The sequence below is a fragment of the Cryptotermes secundus genome, unplaced genomic scaffold (genome assembly GCF_002891405.2).
Source record: "Cryptotermes secundus unplaced genomic scaffold, Csec_1.0 scaffold378, whole genome shotgun sequence".
Lineage (NCBI taxonomy): Eukaryota > Metazoa > Arthropoda > Insecta > Blattodea > Kalotermitidae > Cryptotermes > Cryptotermes secundus.
The window spans coordinates 561,465-586,748 of NW_019734966.1; the positions used below are offsets into that span (position 1 = coordinate 561,465).

The 25,284-nt window shown below is 38.2% G+C and overlaps 1 protein-coding gene across 3 annotated transcripts in view; it reads right to left on the reverse strand.

Moving 5' to 3' along the window:
• The window catches only part of LOC111869062, an 80,055-nt gene extending 55,372 nt beyond the window's left edge, over positions 1-24,683 (reverse strand). For 2 of the 3 annotated variants that reach the window (XM_023860261.2, XM_023860259.2), the window contains exons 1-6: positions 24,560-24,683; positions 20,741-20,857; positions 19,493-19,635; positions 2,647-2,788; positions 943-1,011; positions 326-493 (exon numbers count right to left, since the gene is read on the reverse strand). In XM_023860261.2, the coding sequence (XP_023716029.1) occupies positions 326-493; positions 943-1,011; positions 2,647-2,788; positions 19,493-19,635; positions 20,741-20,840 (622 nt within the window). In that variant the 5' untranslated portion in view covers positions 20,841-20,857; positions 24,560-24,683. The remainder of the gene's footprint in view (positions 1-325; positions 494-942; positions 1,012-2,646; positions 2,789-19,492; positions 19,636-20,740; positions 20,858-24,559) is intronic. The other variant, XM_023860260.2, reaches the window with a different exon arrangement.
• Positions 24,684-25,284: the final 601 nt, after the last annotated feature.

A 25,284-nucleotide genomic window follows, 5' to 3' on the forward strand; every position in this document is an offset into this window, starting at 1 on the left:
TGAGAGGTGTCAGATAGAAGATGAAACAGCCACACATGTCCTGTGTGAATGTGAGGCATTAGCTTACTTAAGATTACGTCACTTGGGCCAGTACTTCATGGAACCAAGTGACTATTTTCACGCCCCCATGCCCAAGATCCTGCGCTTCTTCCGAAGCTTGGGGTTGCTGAGGGAATAATTAAAAAAGGGGGAAGCACAATAGACCTAAGGTCACGGTGCAAGGGCCGAGAAGGCCTACCCCTCATATATTCTATTCTAACATACTAGGAAATGCCTTGTATCAGGGATTTTGTTACAAAAAAGACAGAACAATAAAACACAATACCTTCATCTAATTCTGGCAATGGAGAGTGTATCTGTTCCACTGGAGAACTTGATGGAACATTTTGCAGGTTGAGACGCTGAAGCGTAATGGTCGGTTTTATAATAGGATGCCCACTAACCATTGGGTTTACATGATTTACCAGTTGAGACTTGGGAGACAGTCGTGACACTGAGGGCATGAAACACGAAAAGAAAAAGATTATAAATTAAAACATACTTCCCATTCAGCCAAGATTAAACTTACCACTTGCAGTCATGCTTAGGCAAAATGTCAAATGATTGATTGACCGTGAATGAGTGACTGGAAAAGACACGGAAAGAAGTGACCATGGATTATTTATAAGGTACTATCCCAGCAATGCCTTGGAGAAGTGAGGAAAACCACACAAAACCTAAATCAGACAGCCAGTCTCATGGCCAAGGATCAATCCCAAGAACTCCAAATACAGAGGCTGAGTGCTAACCACCTGACTGCAACATTCAGCAAATACAAAATCTCATTCAGGCAGCCACTCTCATGGCCAAGGATTGAGCCAAAGACCTTCCAAATACAAAGGCTCAGTGTTAACCACTTGACTGCAATATTCAGTAGTTAAATGTGGATGATAGTTGACTTACCATCATGCGATTTTCTCATTTTTCCAATTTTCATATTTGGCACGGTATGTCTACGGCAAGAAATGAGCTCTGAAAAAAAAATAACAGTATATGTATAAATATGCTCATGTGTAAAAGCATGCACATGCAGAACCCCTTCCCCTCACTCTCACACACACACACACACACACACAGCCTCACTCACTCACTTCCTACAGTATTTAAACAAAGGGGATAATGCAGAAAACATCAGTTAAAATTTCAAATAGGTTTACAACTTTGGAAGGCCTGAATGCTAATGTGGGCAGCAATATTGCTTAGAAGAATGTCAGAAAGTGTATCAAAACATCAAAGAGGGTCTAGGTTTTCGTTAACTGAAGCAGCATAAAAGCTATCGTCTGATGCTCAAAGTAATTATTCAGAGAGAAAAGCTAAACAGAAATGGTTGCAGAATCCAAGCCTAACAAAGGGAAATCATCTGAAGATTTTAGATATGAAACAATTAGACATTTGAGGAATAAAAAGGAACTATCTAACAAAAAAAATTAATGAGCATTAATTCTGCATTCATAAGATCACTCACTCATGAGGTTGAGCCCTTCTTAAGAAGCTGCCAATTGTGCAGCCACTCAAGAATTTCCCAGCATTTCATGGAACCAAAGGGTCACAAGAGCCCTCCACTGGTCCCTATCCTGAGCCAGATCAATCCAATCCACACCAACCCATCAAAGATACTGAAGAAAAATTTGATTACATTTGTACAGTACATCAGCAATGTGTAGATATCAAAAAAGCCTGTGACTCAGTTACAAGAGAAGTATTGAACAACATTCCCACTCAATTCAGCATACCCATGAAACAAGTTAAGACTAATTAAAATGTGTTTAAATGAAACATAGCAAAGTCTGTATAGGTAAGCATCTGTCTGCTATTTTTCTTATTCAGAAATGTCTTAAATAACCAGAAATTTTGTTACTACTGCTTTTCAATGTTATTCAAAACATACCATTTGAAGAGCTGAAGAAAACCAGATTTTAAAATGAATGGAAAGCAGCAGCTTCTGATCTGTGCTGGTGATGTTATTATTGGACGAAAAACATGAATACCATGAAGAGAAATATAAAAGCACTATTACATTATAGCAAGGCAGGTGAATGTCTCATTGCCAGAATGCAGGGCATAATCACAATATAAAGCCTAAAGCATATAAAATTGCAGCGAAAGTGAAATATTTGGGAATTACAGTAACAAATCAAAACTGCATTATGTAGAACCTGCGGCTCTCATGTCAGTAATTATGAAGCACTCTATCTTCTAGGATACAACACCATGTAGTCTGTTGGAAGTCACTTGATATTTCAGAGGAACACATCACCTCCATCTTCAGGGTCAAAGAATAAGCAAAGCAGATTCTCCTTAGCCCAAAATACAACATTTCTGTCATGGGTACTGTGATACATTGCACTCATCAGTGAAAAGAACCTTCAAGCAGGATCCAGGATGCAGGAAAGCACATGCAATTTACAGTGCTGACACACACCACTTTTAAACTACACAGTGTACTACAATAGACATGGTAAGTTAGTTAGGGGCACAGTGTCTTGTCAGCCACTCTGTAGAAAAAGAAATGATTGGACACTGCTTCCCACATCATGCAAATTAATTTAGATATGACAGTTCTATGTGTGCTAGCAGAAGTACTTCTGAGTCATTACTGAATCTAACCTGCATTATCACTTGCTCCTCCTCCAACTGGTACTGACAGTTCTTCCTGACATGCAGACTGTATTTCAGCTATGGAATTCATCAATTCCCGAATCTGATTTCCAACCATGCGTGACATTATGCCAATTTTGGAAAGTGTTTCCTGCAACAACACAAAATCTATATTAATAGCATAGTATATGTAGACTATGTCCAAGGTTCACTTATACACATTCACTTCCACCTCAAATACAACTTCATTTACATTAACCACCTGAAGTTGCCACATGTTTCAGCCACACTCATCCACCTTCAGGCAGCTGTCAAGCTTGTCAAATTGCTACACTGTACTTTCAGTATAATTAAGATGAATTACTTCTTAAGTTAAAATATTTTGATGTTTCCATTTCTTTTCATCAACTCATTAAAAGACATCTGTTGAAGAACATCACTCGTTACATTTTCAAGCACTGCCTTCCTTCTGTGGCATCAGTGTTTTGTGTGTTATCTGTGTAGCTCGTATAGATTAGCCTTATGTGGATGAAGTTTATTATGCCAGGCTTAAATCAATGCAAAAGACCAAGATTTCACTCCATAACTGGGAACAGTATTGTTTTCTTTGATGGATTTTGCCACAAGAAGGGCACTGGAACCTTTTATGACACAAACAAAAATTATCACATTTACAAAATTGGTTATACAGACAACATAAATAATTCATCATCAGATTATATTACCAGAGAAGATGGGAACTATAGTATCACTTAAATGTTCAAAACACTGTTCAGGCAATAAGTGATATCAGTCAAATGTTCTTGAACTCTTTCCTGTAATGACTTAATAGAACTTGACCCTTTTAGGCTATCTGAAGACATCTGTCCTGCCACAGAGAGTAACAGTGTGTAGGCTTCAAGCTTGCAGCTACTTATGAGGTATTATGTTGATTCTTTTAATGTACCCTATATAGAGTGGGTCAGACTCAATTAGGCAGTTTTTGATTAGATGTTATTTTTATTGATAAATGTTAACAATTTCAATGGTTACAAATATGGAATCGCACACACATAAGTCATCGATTTTCAAGATGGTCAACCTGGACACCGCGTAAGTCAACACATGCTTGCAGACGCAAAGCAACATTTTCACACGCCTTTCTACACATATTCACCGGAACTTTATTGAACTCCTGAACAATCACCTCATGCAGATGTTTCACACTGTTAATGGGATTAGCGTACACCTTATCTTTGAGGTAACCCCAAAGGAAAAAGTCTGGTGGGGTGATGTCGGGTGATTGGGCTGGCCACTCCACAGGCCCTCGATGGCCAATCCAGCGTTGAGGAAAAACTTGATGCAAGAATGCTCAAAAAATATTGGCGAAGTGTGGTGGGGCCACATCTTGCTGCCACTACAGTTCATCAAAGTTCTCTCTCCTCTGAAGTTCTGGGATGACACTTTCCCTCAGCAACTTTATGTAGGGTTCCCCTGTGACGCAACCTTCAAGGAAGAACAGGCCAATCAGTCCTTCATACGTCACACCACCCCACACCATCACTCCTGGGGACTGGAAATCGAATTCAATGGTGGCACTGGGGTTCTCTGGCTGCCAAAACACGCAGCTGTGTTTGTTGACCGATCCTGATGTGTGAAATTTGGCCTCATCAGTCCAGACAATATTCCAGATAAGGTCAGGGTTCTACTGAAACTTGGTCAGCATCAACTCGGTGAACTCAAGTCACCTGTCGAAGTCGTCCTCGTTAAGATCATGAATAAGCCATGGATGGTATGGCGTCAGCTTCATGTCACTCAAAACTCTCCGCAAACTTGTCCTCGAAATGTCCAGTAGGGCCGACAAACGGCGGGTAGACTTCGATTTCTGAGGAGATGATGCCAGTTCCGCAGCAAGACGTGCTTGTGTGTCAGCAGTTCGAACAGTTCTCGGCTGACCAGGATGCTTGGGATTCAAAGCACTGGCAGTTTCATCAAACTGCTTGTTTATTCGGACGATTGTGTCCCTGTGGACTGCTGGCGGTCCAAACTCTTCCAACATCCTGTGCTGGACTTCTGATACATTGTTAGTAACTGAGAAAAGGTGCACACACTTTACACGCTGCTCGATAGACAACTGTCTACCGGCCATGACGTTTTCTCGATGCGCATTAAGTAGGCAGAGTACTGACCTCGTTCCCAGCATACCGTATGATGCTGCCATCTTTTGACAACAAAAGGTACTTTCCCATTATTCCGTGTGTTGTTGGATTGGTTAGTTACTAATGATCAAAAACTGCCTAATTGAGTCAGGCCCACCCTGTACAATGTCCAGCTCTTTTCTACTTCCTAAAGAAAAGCCTTTCCATACTTGCCTTAAATGTCAGACTTCACATATGAATACAGTATGGTGCACACAGATCAGGCCATAAGAAATGGTTCAAAGCACATTTATAGCCACAATTTTAAACATTTTGTGTAAAATGAATATGGTAGTGTTTACTTTCACTACTGTATAGGCTAAAGTGATTGCATGCAGTCAGAAGATTCCACAGAGTTAACACTTTCTGGTGCTAAAGGTTTAATGTATCACCACATTTTTGTTTGCCCATTAGAACACATGCACACCTGAAAAGGGTCTAAAATTAGTGCATCACTTTGGTTCAAAGATATATATATATGAATATGTTGTCATTGTCCCTATTTTCACTTATATTTTCTCTTTTCATAAGTGTATGAGTATTTTATAGCAATTTGCTTACAGAATTAGATTTAACACTTTAAATCAATCATCTTACTGTAGCTAATTTTTCTTGTTTCTTTATAGACTTTCAGTTTCACTGACTTGAAGGTTATACAACCTACACAGGCTAATTTGAATCTTCTCCCAAAATATTTTTCCCCCCCAAACTTACCTAGTGTCTACTCTTCATTTTAGTTTTAATATTGTGACCTGTTACCTTACGTCCATCACCGTGACAACGGCTCCAATCGGAACGGACACTTCTACAACAAATATGTGAAAATTGTGGAGTTCCTGCAGTGACAAATCGTTACAATGAATTGTCATTGAGTAACAACAGATGAGACGAAACAACGCTACCAGTGTAATCTATAAGGGACGTTCCCATAACAACAGACTGCCTGAAGAGCGGTCACGGAACCGCGAGAAATGATGTCTGGTATCCGGTCCGCACAACCCCTATATAAGCAGAGCTTACAACATGTACAGAGCATTGAGTATTGGAGTTTTAGAGTATTGCAGTATTAGAGTACTGGGCCAGAAGTCAAGTGATATTGCAAGCGATAATAATTGTAAGGTGTGTAAGTGTGAGTGTCCAATAATGATTTGCTAAATCTGAGACCCACGTGAAGTTATTTGTCGTGTGACATACCCAACATGTGACAACTGGTGTCAGAAGTGGGATTAGTTGGATCAGTTCAGATTCTGTGGCGAATATGGAAGAGTTATTAGACTAACACCACCTTGAGTGTTATAATGCTTCATGAGCTAAAATGGAGTCACAGCAGATGATGGAACTGCTGCTGAAGGAAATCAGAGCTGGCCAAGAAAAAGAGGACAACAGACAGGCCAATACGAAAGCACGGCAAGAAAAGATGGCCGCCATGAGACAAATGGATGAATGTCAACCACAATGAGACGTGGGCCTGCCAAGAGATGGAGGCACATCAAGAAGAGACAAAGCCGACCTCACTGGACAGGAAACCTGAGGTGGCACAGAAAGAAGAGGTCCCCAAAGTAGACGCTGAAGTAATGCCGGTCAGAGAACCGAATAAGAAGAGGCGTAGGGACCGAAAACTGGCCGCAGAGGAACACCGCCAGAAACCGAAAAATTTGACATGGGAAAATTGTGGACCCCAGAATTAATTGGCCGTCACCCGCAGAGGGACAACACGCCGTGCGAAAGTGGCGCAGCAAAATGAGAAGAGAAGCAACATGAACATGTCCCGTCGAGCGACAGTGGCACAACGCATGAGAGACATCGTGAAGAATAATCTTACTCAGGGAGCTGGTGGACCCCGTAGGAAGCGACTGGTCATTGCCAGCAAGAGACTCAGACTCCAGGGAGATCAGCTGGAGTCCCGCACAAGTCCACATAAGGATGCGTCGAAAAGGACACAAGTAAAACTTGAACGCTGGAGGACAATAAGGCAACTGAGGAAGCAATTCGAGGCATATGCAAGTGCACAAGGAGACGTGCTGCGCGGAATCGCAACAAATACGGACATCAAGAACTGGACACTGTGGAGGGGTCGACCCCCTCCAAAACGAAAAAAGGGAAAGTGCTCGGGGCAAGCACTCTGGAAGAAAGGGGGAGGATGGAAGAAGTTGAACATCAAAACACCAAAGGAAAGGCGGAGGTAACACGCGGAAGATGAATACCTTAGGAAACGAAACCAAGGAAGTACCATTAGGCTGTTCGGGGACAAACGACCTTTAGAAGGGAGCAATGTGACGCGTTACCTTATGTCCATCATCGCAACAACCGCTACAATCAGAACGGACACTTCCACGACAACAAATACGTGGAAATTGTGGAGTTCCTGAGTGACAAATTGTAGCAACGATTTGTCATTGAGTAACAACGGATGAGACGGAACACGTTACCGGTGTAATCTATAAGGAACGTTCCCGTAACAACGGACTGCCTGAACAGCGGTAACGGAACAGCGAGAAATGATGTCTGGTATCCGGTCCACATAACCCCTATATAAGCAGAGCTTGCAACACATACAGAGCATTGAGAGAATGAGGCAATCTTGGGATAGCCGCCGCCAGAGACAGTTGAGATCAGGGGCGGCCCGCGTATAGGCACTGTAGAACTGCAGCACCCCCAATTTCCACTTGATATTATCAATAATATTTATATAATGAGTCCTTCTTTCTTTAATTGTTTCTTTATACTTGTGCAATACAATATATAATCCTTAAGCTCAATGTCAGTAGCCAAATCTTTGTATGGAACTGTGCGCTTCACAGTTTAAGCAGTGAGGTGTCTGTTGACTGTTGTCTGTTGTGCACATGCGCACACAGGAAGCTGCACGCAAGGCTGCAAGGGAGAGAGAGCACTGTCATTCCCGCAGTGCTGACCCTGGTGTGCTGGTGGAAGGTAGTTTTTTTTACTCCGCGTGTGTTGTGCTTAAAAACCGTGTACCATATTCTTGAATGTGAGTTAACTGTAGAATTAGATTATTATCATGCTTCCAGCTATTCTATTTGATTAATTTTTTTTCGGTTCTTTTATTTAACAGAAAACTTTAACCATGGTCTTGCATCCCTGAGAAATAAGTTCTGTGACTGTAAGTGAACTTCAACAGCTTAAGTTTTCACAACTGTCTCTCCATGAGAAAGTTGCAGTTAAGAAAAAGTTGTTTAACACCCGATATTCTAATATCTCAGCCAGGCATAAGCAAGAACAAGAAATATATTCGTAGTCTTAATTCTGAATGGTACAAACGGAAAAGTTGGCTTTGTGGCTGTGAAGTAAAAAATGCACTGTTTTTCTTCCCATGTTTGCTGTTTGGGGGTGATGTAACGTGGACAAAAGATGGTTTTAGAAATATAAACAAAATGAAAGAAAAAACTGAAAAGCATGATAAGTCAAAGAAGCACGTTGATAATGTAGTTTCACTGTCACTTTTGGGAACCGTAAGTATTAAGGAGAAACTTAGTGAGGCATACAGACTTTCAATCAATGAGCATAATATAAAGGTTAAAAAGAATCGTGAAATTTTGTCCAAAATAATAGACTGCATTTTCTTTTGTGGAAACTTTGAAACTCCCTTACGTGGACATGATAAAAAAGACGATTCAATAAATCCAGGGGTATTTAGAGGATTAGTAAATTTTGCATCTAAATTAGATTCAGATTTGAAGCATCACTTAGAAACCAGTGCAGTCTTCAAAGGTGTTTCTAAGACCATTCAGAATGAGATACTTGACTTCCTGCTACAATATACCATGAGGAGATAAGGACGGAAATTAGGAAGGCTTCCTTTGTAGCTGTCATGGCTGATGACACAACAGATATTTCGGAACATTTGATGGTGCAAATATCATGAAAGGCAAAAAGCAGGAGTTCAAGCAAAAATAAAAGCAGTTTATAGTAATGCACATTTCATTCACTGTTATGCACATCAACTTAATTTAATAATGAGAAATGCAGCAAGTATTACATGAAACACAAGAATATTTTTCTCTAACATTCTGGCTATTCCAACATTCTTCTCAAGATCACCGCAACGTGTGTCCATTCTCAAGAAGCATATGGAAGTCAGCATTCCACGTCCATCTTCTACAAGGTGGAACTTCAACATATGGACCATAAACAGAGTTCATGAAAATTTGCAACCTTTAATAAACTGCCTTACTGAAATTCAGTCAACATCAAATGCAGATCAAACCATTGCAGAAGCAACAGGAATTTTAAAATACCTGAATGATGATAATTTCAAGTTTTGGTTAGAGCTTTTTCATCAGATTATGCCTCATGTTGAAATAATTTACAACCAAATGCAATCTCGAGAAATTAGTGTGTTTAAAGTTAATGAATATATAACAAATTTCAAAACTGCTATTTTAGAATTGAGAAACTCAAAGTACTGTGAGAATCCTTCAAAGACACTCATGGCAGAAGCTAAGGAAGTGTGTGACTGTATATGTGTTGATATAATGGACAGATATTCTTCCACTAAACACTTAGTAGCTGCTAAATTGTTCAACAAGAAATGCTTCACTAGTTTTAAGAATGAATATCCCACAGAAGAGATAGTACTGACCACTGAAGCATATCCCATGATTGACAAAGAAAAGCTTGAAACTGAACTAAAAGTATTCTATTGTAGGTCTGATATTCATGAATATTGCACATTAATTGAGTTGCTGAAATTTATCTTGGAAAATAATCTAGATGTTCTTAGTGAAATTACGAAACTGATAAAAATCCTCCTGACAGTTCCCATGACTACATCAGAGGCAGAGCGCTGCTTTTCAACACTGAAAAGAATAAAAACTTTTCTAAGAAGCACTATGAATTCGGAAAGACTAAATGCGCTTGCAGTGCTTTCAATGGAGAAAAATTTCCTCAGTTGTCATCCAGAGATCAAGGAGAAAATTACTGATCTTTTCATGCAAATTAAAACAAGAAGAATGGATTTCGTTTTTAAATGAATAGATTAAGCTTGAACTGTAACAATTTAGGTTAAAGTAAGCAAAAAAGTTTGATTTTGTTCTTTTAGGATTTTATCAAGTTTTTGAATAAATTTTTTGTTTATACATGTTTGCTTCCTTTTATACAATTAAAAAAAAAAAGGCTACAAATTTTCTGGAGCAGCACCCCCACTAATTTTAGTTACGAGCCGCCACTGGTTGAGATCAAACCACGGCCAAGGATAGTTGAGATGTTGCACTGAAGTATTGGGCCAGAAGTCAAGTGATACTGCAAGCGATAATAATTGTAAGGTGTGTAAATGTGAGTGTCCAATAAAGATTCGCTAGGTCCGAGACCCATGTGAAGTTATTTATCGCGTGAAATACCCAACATGTGACAATATGAACCATTATTCATGGAAAAGTTGTATCAAAGCACCTCAGGAATATGTCGGAGAAATGTATGACATTTTATTTACACTCTCCATGTTATATACCTTTTGATGTCATTAAGAGCCAACAACCACAACACAAAAATAATTCTAGCTTGTCACAAGGGGATCAATGAAATTCAGAAAACTTTAGATATTAAACGATCTGCTTTGGGCATATTTTTAGATCTATCAAAGGCTTTTGATGTTATAAATCATAGTCTACTGTTTGCAAAACTGGGGCTATGTGGGCTGAGAAGGATAATTCATGCGCGGATGAGTTCATATCTCACTGACGGAACTCCGTTTGCTGAAATCAACATGTGGATCAAAAGACCTCTAATTTAAAGACATTTACTTCATCACTCAAGGCTATAAAACATGGTGTACCTCAAGGTTCTGTTCTTGGACCCCTATTATTTTTATTGTTCATAAATGATTTGCCCCTGACTATTCATGAGGCCAAGGTTGTATTATTTGCTGATGATACAAATATACTACTTACTGACAATAAGCTTTTATCATTAAATGAAAAAATCCTAAAAGTTAGGAATCAATTAGGCAATTGGTTCCACAAAAATCATCTCATAATAAACACGGATAGGACTAAAGTATTATTCTTTCAGGGAAGACCTACTCCAATCTATAGACCTGTTTTTTTTTGCTTAAATAATAAGGAAATAATTTATTCATCAAATGTAAAATTTTGGGGTATTTGTATTACTGAAAATCTAAGCTGGGCAACTCACACTCAATACATATGCCAAAAACTCAACAAGGCTCTTTATTTGATCAAATCCTTACATGACTCACTTAGCCTCCCGGTATTAAGAAATGTGTATTTACTAAGTTTGAATCTATATTGAAGATATTATTTTTTTGAGGTGGGGGGCTTAAGGGCTCTGAAACTGTATTTAAAGTACCAAAAAAATGTCTAAGCGTGATTAAAGGTGTTAATAATAGAGTATCCTGTAGAAATATGTTTGGTGAATTTAAGATTTTAACTGTTGCCTCATTATATTTGTATATATATTTCAGATTTTATGCTTTATAATAAAGAATAAGATCTATACAACTCAGTATTCTGACATTCACAGCTACAATACCATACATAAACATAATTTGTATGTCCAATTTTGTAATACCGATTGTTGGAAAAAAAAAAGTGTAATCAATATGGAACTAAAATAGTTCCTTCCTCTTCAAATGGAAAACGTTGAAAATTTTAATGTTTTTAAGAGGAAACTCAAAAACTATTTGCTGTGCAGTGCTTTCTATTCTCTTCAAGAGTTTTTCAACTATGTTGATTGATGACTAGTTTGTTGATTTATTTCGATTTTAAATTCTTAATACTGTATTTGTGTGTTTTATATTACTGATATTTTCTTTTGGTCTCATGCATATTGTTATGTACCTTCTAACGGTTGTTACATTATTGTGATAGATCATTGTGTAATTATTATGTGACTTTGACATGTGATGTATGCGCTGTTATTTTTTGACATGTCCAATTGTATTCACTTCAGTTATGAACAAAAAATAAAGTTGAAAGTTGAATAAATTAATGACAATGGCAGATCCAGATTTTTCTCACTGCGTCCATCTGTGAACATTTAACTATACTACCCATCACCACTTAGCTTTCTTATATGCCCTTCTGCAATGTCTTCAGGCTACATACATACACAGCTTCACAGATCCGTTGCCCACAATGGGCCGGATATTGAGCTCGTCATAATAGTTAAAAGTAGTTGCAATATGCGACCAAGTCCAAGTAGACACAACCTATATACAATAGGAATATAATACAATTAGGTATTTGCCATATATTCATCAACAGAATAGAAAGCTTTCAAGATAAGAAAGTCTTTCAGTCTACGTTTAAATAAATTAACATTATCCTTTAAAATATATAATTTACATGACAAATTATTAAACATTTTTATGGATGTATAATACACTCCCTTTTGTATAATGGATAGTGTAGCTGACATGACGTATAGCCTATTTTGTACTCTAGTGTTAATTTTATGTACACTATTATTTGTAGGATAATTATTTTCGTTTTCAATTACAAACATGACCATAGCACATATAAACAAACAGGGAACTGTAAGTATCCCTAATTCTGTGAAAACCTCTGTACAAGAACTTCTAGGCCTCATCATTAACATTGCTCTAATTGCTCTTTTCTGAGCCACAAAAACTCTTTTCATTGATGACGAAGAAGAGCCCCAGAAAATAACACCATATTTAAGTTGAGCCTGACAGTAAGCACAATAAGCCATTTTCAGCACTTGCCTACTTACTATAGGCTGTAATTTTCTAAGCACAAAGGTTGCAACACTCAACTTATTTATCACATCATCAGAGTATTTTTCCCAGCCCAAATGATTGTCTAGGCACACACATAAAAACTTAACATTTACAGAAAATTTAAGTGTTTGGTCATTATATTTTATATGTAATGGAGAGTCCATGGCCTTCGGGGTCATAAATTTCATTACATGGGTTTTTTTAAAATTTAGTATTAATTGGTTAGCTTGGAACCATCTATATAAATGTCTCATAACTAAATTTATTTTGTTACTAAGGCTACTAATATCCTGTGAAGAGACAATAAAAGTGGTGCCGTCAGCATATAGCACCACCGTATGTGCCAACCCATTTAGAATTCTAGGCAGATCATTAATATATACATTGAACAACAAAGGACCCAGTACCGATCCCTGTGGAACTCCATGTTTGCTAGTTTTCCATTCAGAAACATATGTAGTTGAGTCTTGAGTCTCTAGTATAATTCTTTGCTTCCTGTTATATAGGTATGTTTCAAGCACTTTTAGTAGAGATCCTTTTATTCCATAGTGTTTCAACTTTTGGAAAAGCAGTTCATGATTGACACAGTCAAATGCCTTAGTGAGGTCACAAAAAATCCCCACAACCATCTCCTTATTGTTCCATGCTTTATAAATATAATCAGTAACTGTAAAAATAGCTTTTTGCATTGACGCACCCTTTCTGAAACCAAACTGATTATCTACAATAACATTATTGTTAGTTAAATGCTGTATTACTCTATTATATTTTAGTATCTCAAATATTTTGGAAAACCCTGTCAACAAGGAAATGGGCTGGTAGTTAGATATTTCTGTAATACTGCCTTTCTTAAAGCATGGTATAATATTGGCATATTTTAAGCGATGTGGATAAATTCCAATGGTTAGGGATAAATTAAAAATATGCATAAGTGGTTTGGTTATTTGTTTACTACACAGTCTTATAAATTTGATATACCATCATATCCGCAGGAACCCTTATTCTTTAGTAATGAAATTACGCCAGAAATTTCTGATGATGTAATTGGAATATTAACTATTTCTGGAAATTCATCGGTAAGGCTACTTATTGTTGCTGATCACTCATCCTCAGTTTTAGGATACTGACTAATTTATTTCTCCACTGAATCTATAAAATAGGTATTAAAAAAACTGCTGCTTTATTAATTTCAATTTTGATTTCACCGTTTTTGAACTCCACAGGAGCAGCTTTTCTTTTAGCTACACAACCAATTTCATTATTTATAATTTTCCAAGACATTTGAGATTTATTAGTGGATTTCGTTAACATTTCATTATAGTACATCTCTTTAGCTTTTCTGATGACTCTTCTTAATATTGAACAGTAACGGGAGTAATATTCTCTTATTTTAAGATGATGAGTTACTCTACTTATTATGTAGAGTTATCTTTTACGTCTACACGACACTTTTATTCCACCAGTTATCCACTGATTTTTATGCCCCATATCCATCACAAATTTCATGGGAAGCATGATTCAAAAATGAATACAAATGTGTTTAAAAATACATTAAAACTTACATCTACCTCCATACTACTAAGGGTCATATCCCATGTTTCATTTTGTAGTGCCTCCATAAACATTATGACTCCAGTCTTAGTTATTAACCTCTTTTTAACAGGTTTATTCTTATTCTGTTGAGTTGCAAACACATTATTTATCACCAGATATTGTGCATCATGATCTGATAGACCATTTTTAACAGAGTGCAGATGGTAGGTATTTACTCTACTATAGTCAAAAAAATATTATCAATGGCCGTGCAGGATTCTTTTACAATCCTACTTGGGAAGTCCACAATATAAAACAAGTTATACGTTTGCATTAATGAACTTATTAAATGCACATTTCTTGAGTCAAATAAAAAAATTATATTAAAATTCACACATAGTATAATTTTGAACTTTGGCTTGTATAAAAACTTTAAAATCATGTCAACTTGTTTTATAAATTCTTGTACATTAGTACTGGGCGATTGATAGATACCCACAAACATAACTGCATTGCTACCAGTATTCATATGTATTGCACAGGCCTCAATGACCTTTTCAACACAGTATTTTGAAATATCTATTACATTACAAGTAAAGTCATTTATACAATAAATCCCAACACCACCACCTGTATTATGTTTACGCGAAAAACTCGTAGCCAAATAATAGTTATCAATTTTTGTCATTGAAAGTTTATGGCCTTCCAGATAATGTTCAGTAAGACATATAATGTGTGGACATATTTCCATACTATATAGCATACAGGTCAATTCATCAGTTTTGTTTTGTAGTTCTCTTATGTTTTGATGAAATACTTTTAATGAATCGTATATATTAAGCTTATGTTTCATTTTATTTGCTTGTTGTCTAATAAATTTACTTTGGAGAGTATATTCCTTATTTTGATTAGATACAGTTACAGTAAAAAATCATGCCTGTTTGCTGGTGGCTTTCTTTGTCTCTTATTTAAGACAGGTTGTTTCTCTTGTTGTGTTTCTAACTCCACAGATGGAAAAGTTAGGTGATTCTCAGAGATATTATGTACTCTATTTTTTATCTTGTTACTTTTATTCTGTTCCTGAGACATCTTCCAAGCTGACGGTACCAAGGGCTACAAATCGTACTTCTTCAACCCACCCACCAAAGCCTGGGGAGGTCCTTTTTGATACACCACTCTAACAAAGTAACAAACTAACAACTCAACAAACCAACCAACCAAACAAGCCAAAAAACTTAGCTTCTTGAGAAGCCACCAGCAACTCAGTGCTCAGTAACTTCCCAACATTCACACTGCACTACAGATACTAAATTTTCCCACTTGCCAGGTTCAGAATGAGAAAGTAGATAGGTCCTATACCCAATCAAGAGTAGTCTAAACTGTATACTGAGACATGGTTTCTCAAAGCACAGATCACAAACCCCTGGGGAGCTGCAGCCTTATCTAATGATAATTACAGAACTCTAAAGTATTTTTGGCAAATATGGTCAGTATTGTTTAATACAGGTGTTTCTGAAAACTACAGCTGCAGCCGGTGAAATATTTCCCATATACTTTCATGATTGTACAGGAACATTTTATAGGTTACTGCAGATTTTGTAAAGCTATTCAGGTTCCTGCTGTTGCCATACAGACTGGTAGAGACTTGCAACAATGTGCAGAACTACACTTTTCATGGACTGGCACAGAGATGGGAGTCAGGGTGGTAAAGCATCTGAGATCCCAAGAATGAAGATATTTTCATACTTCTCCAAATCTCTTTGGAAGTGTTCAATATGGACTAACCATGGCTTTTATGTATTAGTGGTCTCATCTGGAATGTTAACTTTACTTGGTGAGTCAGTGAGTTCACACATAGTCCTCCCTGCAGTTTAATTGAGGTTTCAGGACAATTTCTGGGCACTTTCACACAGCAGTATGTATTATTTGTGATGTGATGGGAATGTAATGGTAATATGATAGACACGATGTGATATGGACACTGCACACTGGATCTGATCCACTCAGATTATATACGTTTCAGTATTTGAGATACGTTGTGGGTTCAAGTTCTAAGGTCTCTGATTTTTTTCCTCACATAATAATCATACAAAAAATTTGAAACTTCTGTCACTTTTCAACGTAATCTCCCTGCAGCCATACACATTTTTCACAACGTCGACGCCATGATTCCATGGCCCTATGAACGCTTCTGTAGGAGTCTGTTTTGACCACTGGAAAATCGCGCTTTGTTTCAGGATTGAAAAACGGCATCCATGTCTCATCCATTGTCACAATTGATGCCTTCATCACGTGTCAACATCGCCTGGCAAATTGCTATGGGCACAGCCTTGTGGTCGTCCGCCAGCATTCGTGGCAGCCACCTGGAGGACACTTTCCGCATTCGCAGGTCTTCATGCAGGATTGTGTGCACAGATCCCACGGAAATGCCAACTTTGGAGGCGATGTTTTCCACACTCAATCGGCGATCCTCCTCCAAAACAACTTTCTCAACTCGCTCAAACATGCTGTCAGACCAGCTGGTGCAAGTTCGAGATTGTTTTGGTTCATTGTCACATGTCGTTCGGACTCCTTTGAACTGTCACACACACGAACGCACATTTTTCACATTCATGACACCATCACCACATGTCTCACTCAACTGGCGATGAATTTCAATGGGTGTCGTGCCACGCAAATGGAGAAAATGAATGACTACTCGCTGTTCTTGTAACAAAAACGTTGCCATTTTAAGTATCAAAAACACTCTCACTCTCGCCACCACCACTAGAGTTCTGTGTGCTGTACAGTGCTGCCATCTCTGTCACGCATTCACAAAGAGTGCACATGTATTTTAAACTAAACCGCATGTTTCTATCTGCTCCCAGTCCTGAGATAAAAAATCGGAGACCTTAGAACTTGAACACCCCTCGTATAATCAGATGAAGAGGACACGCTGGTTTTATGTGGATGAGAAGAATGAGGAAAATGATGATGGGAATGAAATACTGGGAGCATCCAGTGAACCTGATAGTTTTCTTGTAGACTTGAAACTGAATCAGGACAGTGAAAGATTTAAATTATTCTGAAATCAGAAATGATACAAGATACAGGCCAGTCCAGAGCCTATTCCTACTGAATTCCCTACCATCCACAATCACTGCCAAGATCACCCCAACAGAGAGGAATAACACAAATAAAACCAATACACACAACTGTAATAAGATATATAAGTGTATACACTAAAAGAAGAGAAAAGAAATGTCCATAACAAATCAGGCCACATATATAGGCCATATGCCCATGTGATTACAATCATAAATATTTATATTGTCACATGTATGGGTAACTTATAAGACAGGGTTCAGTTTGGTAACTGGATTAACACCTTCTTTTACAATCTATCTTATTCAAAATCAATAACACTATCGCTAAGCTATCTGCGTCACAAAACACTAGGACATGTCAAGTCTTCTCAGTCTCGACTAGTCACATCCTGGCAATGGATTTATAACAGTTTCACTGTAATTACAGCACATGTAAGTTATTCCTTTCACATGCTAAGTCTTCTCTTCACAGGCTGACTTTTGGCAGACAACTGAGCTTCTGATTTTCAACTGACAATCATTGTGGGCTTCTCATTATATAGACTCTGGTTGGACCTCATGGAGAACATGTCCACAGCCCAGTAATGGATATATGCGAACCACAGAGAAAACACTGCTTCCTCTACTGTTGTATTTATGGTGCCACGGCATAGCAATGGAAGTTACCTGACTGTTGCCTGCATATTTGTTGGCGCAGGAACATGTTTACCAAGTCACTGCCTAAAAATTGGTCCACATGTCACAATATAATGGAATTTGGTGAATTTAATGGTGGAATTATTTTGCATTACTACACTATCTAAGGGCACTATCACAAGTACTGTCCTTTTTAATTTGAGAACCAATGCTGAAATGTTTCAAATTATCATAACACTATGGTTCCCAAGAAACAAAGATGCAACAACTAAAATGTGTTACTCCAATGTGGATTTCAGGGCAGATAAATGACATGAGTGAGTATAAATAATAACACCATTCAAGAGGCAGCACTGTACATCACCTTCAATGATGAAGCCAATCAAGATATAATGAGGCACAAGGAGTCACTAAGGAAAACCATGGTGGACATCCAAATTTGCTGTAAGGAGGTAGCTGCTAGGTGCAGCCTCAAAACAAGTAGGTATTACACTCACAACATTAGCTTCAGAGAAGAAGATCAAATTAAGAAACTATCTGCAAACTGAATACAAACGTGGTCTAACAAAAAAGTTTGTGAACTCATCATGGTAAAAGTGCTACACACCTCACTGCTGAATATCACTGTGGTCATCGTCAGAGTACCACCCTTGGGAAGCTATGCACCAATGCGAGCACCTAGTCCACCCTTCAGAACAATTTTGGAACTGGTTCTGTGGAATGGCCTTCAGAGCTGCAGTCATATTACTCCTGATGTCATCAGTGTCATAAAAATGCCTTCCTTTCAATATTTCTTTCATCCTCAGGAATGGTAAAAGTCATTCAGGGTAGATTCGGTGAATGGGGAGGGTTTTTCAGCACAGTTATTTGTTTACTAGCTAAAAATTCCCCCACAGACAGTGTTCTTTATTGAGCTCCTTAGCTCTTTTGGACCATTTCTGAGCACCATCATGCAAAGATCTTCAGTTATAATTTTCCTAACTGTTTCTCTGCCAATGTTTGCTTGCTCTGCTATGCTCCACACAGTCGGTGAACGATTTTCACGCATAATTTGATTAACTTTTGCAATGTTCGGTTCTGCTCGTTGCTGGCCATCCTGATCTCTTGTCAGTGACAATTTCTCTTCCCTCAGAAAAACATGTTACCCGCTTGCAAACTGTTGCTTTCTTCATAGTATTATCCCTGTAAACTTGCACTAACATCTCTCTGATTTCACTTCCACTCTTGCAAAGTTTAACAAGAAATTTGATGTTCATTCTGGCATTCTCACAACAGCATACCAAAACACACTCGGAAAGAGACTGCCAAAGATCAGCAACAACACACCTGCAAAATGCTGATATGCCAACATCATCAAACCATACTGAGGTTTCTGTCCACAGGTGCCACAGCAAAGCACACGGGGGTGAGTAAGCGAACTTTATTGTCAGACCTCGTATGTGCCTGTAGTCAAGCATGCTGTGACATAAACACGGGGTGTGAAGTTGACTACTCATCTCCATTCAGTGCTGGGATCGAGAATGGTGGAGCTATACCTCCACTCCCCCATGTCTTCATGCCACAGTGCTTAATTAATTAAGCACAGGATAACTTTACCTTTCTATCCACATATGTTTTGCTGCTATGACCTTGTACAATATTTCGAATACTTGGGAGCCATGACATAAAGTCACAAAAACCATTTTATCAAGTGTGACACTACTTACCCCACGATGCCTCCATGACATTTCCAAAACATTGTATCTAAGAGAATTCTCTACGTGAAGGCGGGTCCATTTTTGTATAGCTTTCTTTAATCTGGCATTTTCTCGTGCCAACTGAAGGTTGTTTGCTCTCCACTTCCTTGAACCTAGATTAGAAAAAGAAACTGTAAAATCTATGATTTGATGGCAGAAAAAGATTGCAAAATAACAGAGTGTACACTTAACAGCAGCACCAAGAAGCAGTAGTTATAAATGGAGAGATGATTATAATGAACTCTTCCCTTATATTAAACAAACATTAAATCTGCATGCAAGAATTCATTGTTCATGACACTCAAATGCTCAAGAAGTAAAATTATATACTAAATGAACAATCAATCAGTAGTAAGGCTTAAGTGGTAAATATAAAAATTTGTTAATGTATGCTTTAAAGTCATATTGTCCAAAAAAGGGCAAAACTATCCCTGTAACAGACCTTTAAGGCCTAAAGCACTGTGAGATGTTGAGGCTCTCACATTTTCTAGACAATCAGCTCACAGATAGCTGTGAGGTTGTCAGCCATAAACGACTGCCACCCTTTACCCCCAAGAAGATCCCTGGTACTCATTTCTGTTAGAGGCTGAGTCGACCTCAGGACCATAGTGTGGATGAATTAGTTCAACTGAAAAATCCAGTGACTTCATTTGGAATTGTAACCACAACCTTACTGCTTGTAGCAGAGTGCTCCTATTGTAATGTAGCACTACATAAAAAGAACAAAATCCTATTTTAATCCAGTCTAACCCGGTAGAGTCTTTAGTTTTGTCTTGTCTTTTTACAATCATGACTGTGCTCTAGAGGCCACTATTGACTGCTGAATGTGCATGTTAGGTAATGTTCTCATAATATAAACTTTAATTATCTCAAAAACTTATGAAGAAAGTGTATAGACAATAAAATGTGTGAATCATGTTTCTCTAAAACTACTGTACCAAACATTTTTCTCTCCAGTACTTAGTGAGATGTGCAGACATGCTTGTAGGTGTTCATGTAATTTCATGGTTAAACATGTCTGACATGAATAAGAACTGAAATGACTTCACAGTTTTTCATAAAATTCTCCAATATGAAATTTTGTATAAATATGACTAGTGGTTCTTGAGCAGTTTCATGCATATACATGGACTGAGCACACTTAGTAGGTGCTCAGAAGAAACTACGAACATGACTAAAAGGTATGAGTCATAACAATCTGTAAAGCATGACACTTACCAAACTTTGACATAAACGAGAAGCTCAAACTTTTCCTCATTTTTTTCCCACTTAATTTATATGGTGTATGTAAATTCTGATCAGGTGAACACATAGACATTTTCCTTCACAATGCACCTATCAAAAGAGAACAATCACACATCACACAATGTACAATGCTATGGCTCACCCAACATACCACACAATTGGTTAAAACAATGCACATACAGCATATTTTCTCAAAATTGAAAAAAGATACTGGCTCCCAGCAAATGTGAACTCTCACATACCTTCATTAATATCTTTTGTGTTCAGTTGTGGGCCACTCTGACTTAATGGACCACAGCAAAATGGGTTCATTATTTGGACATATGACATAAGTTGATAAGTAAAATGAGATTAATTTGTCCTAGAAGAAAAATGTACCAACATAACATTGCACTGCTTACCACCTGCCAGACTATATGGCATCAAATTCCATAAGACTGCATGCTGTCTAGATTTTAAATTGTTTTTAATATTTTGTAGTGTCTTAGCCCTTCTGATATGGTGTCAATCCCTTCTACTAACCTAAATGATCTATCATCAGTGCTGTCGACATAATAACTGGCACTAGGAGATACCAACCATACTATAAACAATAAGTAACCAACTAAATTCATAAAGTAGAATCATTCTTCAGAAGCTAACAGTCACACAGCTATACAAGAAATATTCTGCCTTTCTTGGAACCAACAGGATGTCTCCCATGTTCATGGGAGCATGACACTGGACCCTATCCTGAACCGAATTAATCCAGTCCACAACCTCCTATCCTATATCTTTACAATCCATTTTAATATTATCGTCCCATGTACACCTGAGTCTTTCATATGGTCTGGTCATGTCAGTTCTTTCCAAACAAAATTCATGCCTCCAGCTCTGCTTGTTGCTTCCTGGTATTACTCTTTCACCCTGAAGATGGAGACAGAATATTTTCTGACATACCTATCAGACTGTACCACATAACAGCTGAGAAAACAGTACTTTTCACAGTTACTGTCAATTCAGCTTTTAAGCAAGCAGACTGGACTTGTACACAGATGGTTACAAGTTCAAACTCTGGTTGAATTAATTTGATGGTGCCTGTAAGTGCAAATACATTAGAGACTTTCAATAACTTCATTGCAATTGTTGTTATTCTCCGCTTTAAGAATACTACCCACAGATTTCACACCATCCTAATGTAGTTATATATATACCAATTATAGTGCGTTCAAACTTTGTTTTGCTGCTGTTCTTATAATACAAACTAAAAAGTGGCAGTGTCCGTCCTACGCCAGCTTTGATGAGCCCCAAAGCATCATTTGAAATGAAACGGTCTATGCACAACACCAGAAAATAGGCAAATGCCTAAAATGATGCAGATGTTTACTGCCTTTTTCTGCCACTGGTATTACATTTCATCTATACAGTCCACTAGACTTGATGGATCATGTCAAAAGTCTGGGATATGCGACAACACGACACTACACACAACATATTACTAGTCAAATTTAAGACACCTAATCTTAAAGTAATCCTATTACAACTGTGTTCCATTTTGTATAAACACTATGACCACCATCAGGTTCTAAAAAACTTGACAATATTATCACAAGTAGGCAAGGGGGGGCATGACTTACAGACAGGTTTTTTATTGGATGATTGATTTATTGACACCTTACACACATAACTCAGGACTACAGGCAATTACAGCGCCACTGCTGATTACAGCCACACACATGCACACATGCACTCTCTCTCTTCAAATCGCACATGAAGTATTCTTTTCGTAGCCTAATTCCCTTCTTGCCACTGTTCTGCAGCTGCCAATTCTGAAAACTTGACTCAATTCAATTCCTCTGCTCCCAAGCTCATATCCAGGGAGGCTGGCATCTCGATACTCAACAAACTCTATTCCAAGTCCAAGTCTCATTGTGAATAACGGTCAGTCAGTTAGTAAATCTTGGTGTTGAGCCCTTATTACTCTTTGGTATTTACGGTCTTGTTTTTGTGGGGCGCCCTCTCTGACGAGAGGACGGGTCTGCCTTTTGTATATGCTGGTGGCCCTTGCCAGTGCAGTCATTCTCGGGTCTGAGTCCATTGGGACTCGCGACAGTATTTTACTGTCTCATATTTGAGACTTCCCTTTTTGTCGCCTATGAATTGCAGGGTCACGGTGGAGGTATTTGACCCCACCTCCTCAGAGTCAAAGTCAAAGTCATATTGCGACTGACGGTCAGTCTAAGTCTTGGTGTCGAGCCCCATTTGGGGCTCATGACCAGATATTAATTATTATTGTTTGACAGTTACGGTCTTGTTTCTGTGGGGCGCCTTCTCTGATGAGAGGACGGGTCTGTCTTTTGTATATGCTGCTGGCCCTTGCCAGCACAGTCTTACTCGGGTCCGAGTCCCTTGGGACTCGCGACCATATTTTACTGTCTCAGAACTGAGACTTCCCTTTTCGTCACCTCCTATGACTCGCAGGGTCACAGTGGAAGTATTTGACCCCGCAACTGCACTCTTCTTTATAACCACTTTGCACAGACCACACAGAAAACACAGCCTCTATGTTGTTGGGAAGGCATGTTTATAGTGCTGTTGCATAGCGACAAGTTATTCAATTGTGACTAGCATATTCGTTGCCATAGGAATGTGTTTACAGAGTCCTTGCCTAACAGTGAACATCTATTCTGACTTCACTACTCCAGCTTTCAGGCATCATGTCACAATATATTTGCCCTAATTTGTTACTAGCATCATTTATACATGTTTTTCTAAACTGTACCAATAAAACCTAAAATAATACAACCTAATGAAGAATAAAACTACACAATGCAGAACAAGTAAAATGAAAGCAAATCTAAACAAAACTACCCTCAAGCTTAAAACAAAATCCTACAACTGCTTTTCCCTGTAGGTATTACTGGTTACATGATGGTACTACTTGATAGCATTCTTTCATATGCCCCTTGAGTGATAAGAACTAAAGCACTGCCCATGAAGCCAGTAATCATTAGCCAAATTTTGCTTAGGTCAGTTGTCCAATCTAAATTATAAATCATTACTTTCCAACTTAACAGGGAAAAGGACCACTTCTTTCTCTCTCAACTTTGTCAGTCCACAGATCTGGCACAAACCTGCAGACAAATTTATGCCAATTGAGGTGAAAGACAAATAAACAGTGAAGGTCAAATAAATCACTACATCAACTGGGAAGTTCCATGATTACAGTTACACATGCATTCAGTAGCAACATCAGTTCCAGAAACAGTTATGAATATTCTGCAGTAAACTTTCTGATTTACTCTTGCAGGTTATTTTATGAGTGCATTGTATATGTATACATACAAATGCATATGCCTATATAAGATTTACACTCAAACCCATGATTACAGTTTGTTCATATTTTATTAGCAATACAAATTCATAAACTGAGTAGACAGTTTTAGTCAAAGCAGATTCCCTTAATGCTGCTGAAATCATTCAATTTGTAGCAAAGTGTCACTCCAGAAAAGTAGGTTCCTTTCTGATTGGCTGTGAAGATCACGTTTGTGATTCATACTGATGGCAGGAATCTCCGAGTTTATCTGAAATATTTCTAAGTTGTCAATTATAAATACTGTTGTTAATTTAAGGAGATAATGTTACAAATGACTTGACTGTATGCAATCCTGTGAGGCTGTAGGAAGGAAGTTCGACCTCAAGCAGTAAGAACTTTCAATCTTCTGTGTTTACTCATTTCAATTGGTAGGTAGAATACTCAACAGATTTGTTTTCCTAGAATGAAAATGTAATAAAAAACGCGACTGTACATACCCAATGTCACAGTTTCGTGCCAAACACGAACCTGATTTCTCTTTCGGGGCACTGCTGATATTTACACGACAATTAAATAATCGAAACACAACATGCAACACCTAACTTCCTACTCTCAACCGCTCTCAACCCACTAACCCACGTATCGCAGTTTGATTAGCTCGATGAGTGGGATGTGGAACTACTATCGAGAACATCGAGAACAATCGAGAAAAAGGAAACATGTATTCCCGACATCTGACGGTGGGCGCCGCAATTACTTTAACTAACTAAATAACTCCATGGAGCTGAGCGTTTATTTCAGATGCCGCCAGTTACGCAGCTACTCAGGAAATTCCCTACATTGTACGGAACACGAAGGTGTCTTACCTTGTATACAAGAGGTACAAGAGCCCACATTGGTTCTTATCCTGAGCCCTGAGTCAGGCCATGTCGGCCCATGTCACCCCGTTCCATCTCTCTAAGAGCCCTTTTAATATTATCCACCCACCTATGTCTTGGTCTCCTCTGGCTTTCCCACAAAAAATGTACACGCAATAAGTTATGAAGCTCTTCAGTATACTGTTTTCTCTAATCTCCCGTCACTTCGTCCTTCTTCGGTTCGAAAATTCCACTCGTACTGTCATCGCCCAGTAGATTTACATTCTTATTATTCACGAAAGATATGGCATAGTTGCTAATCTGATCCAATAACACAGCTTGGAAGAGATCCGTGGTTCATTCTT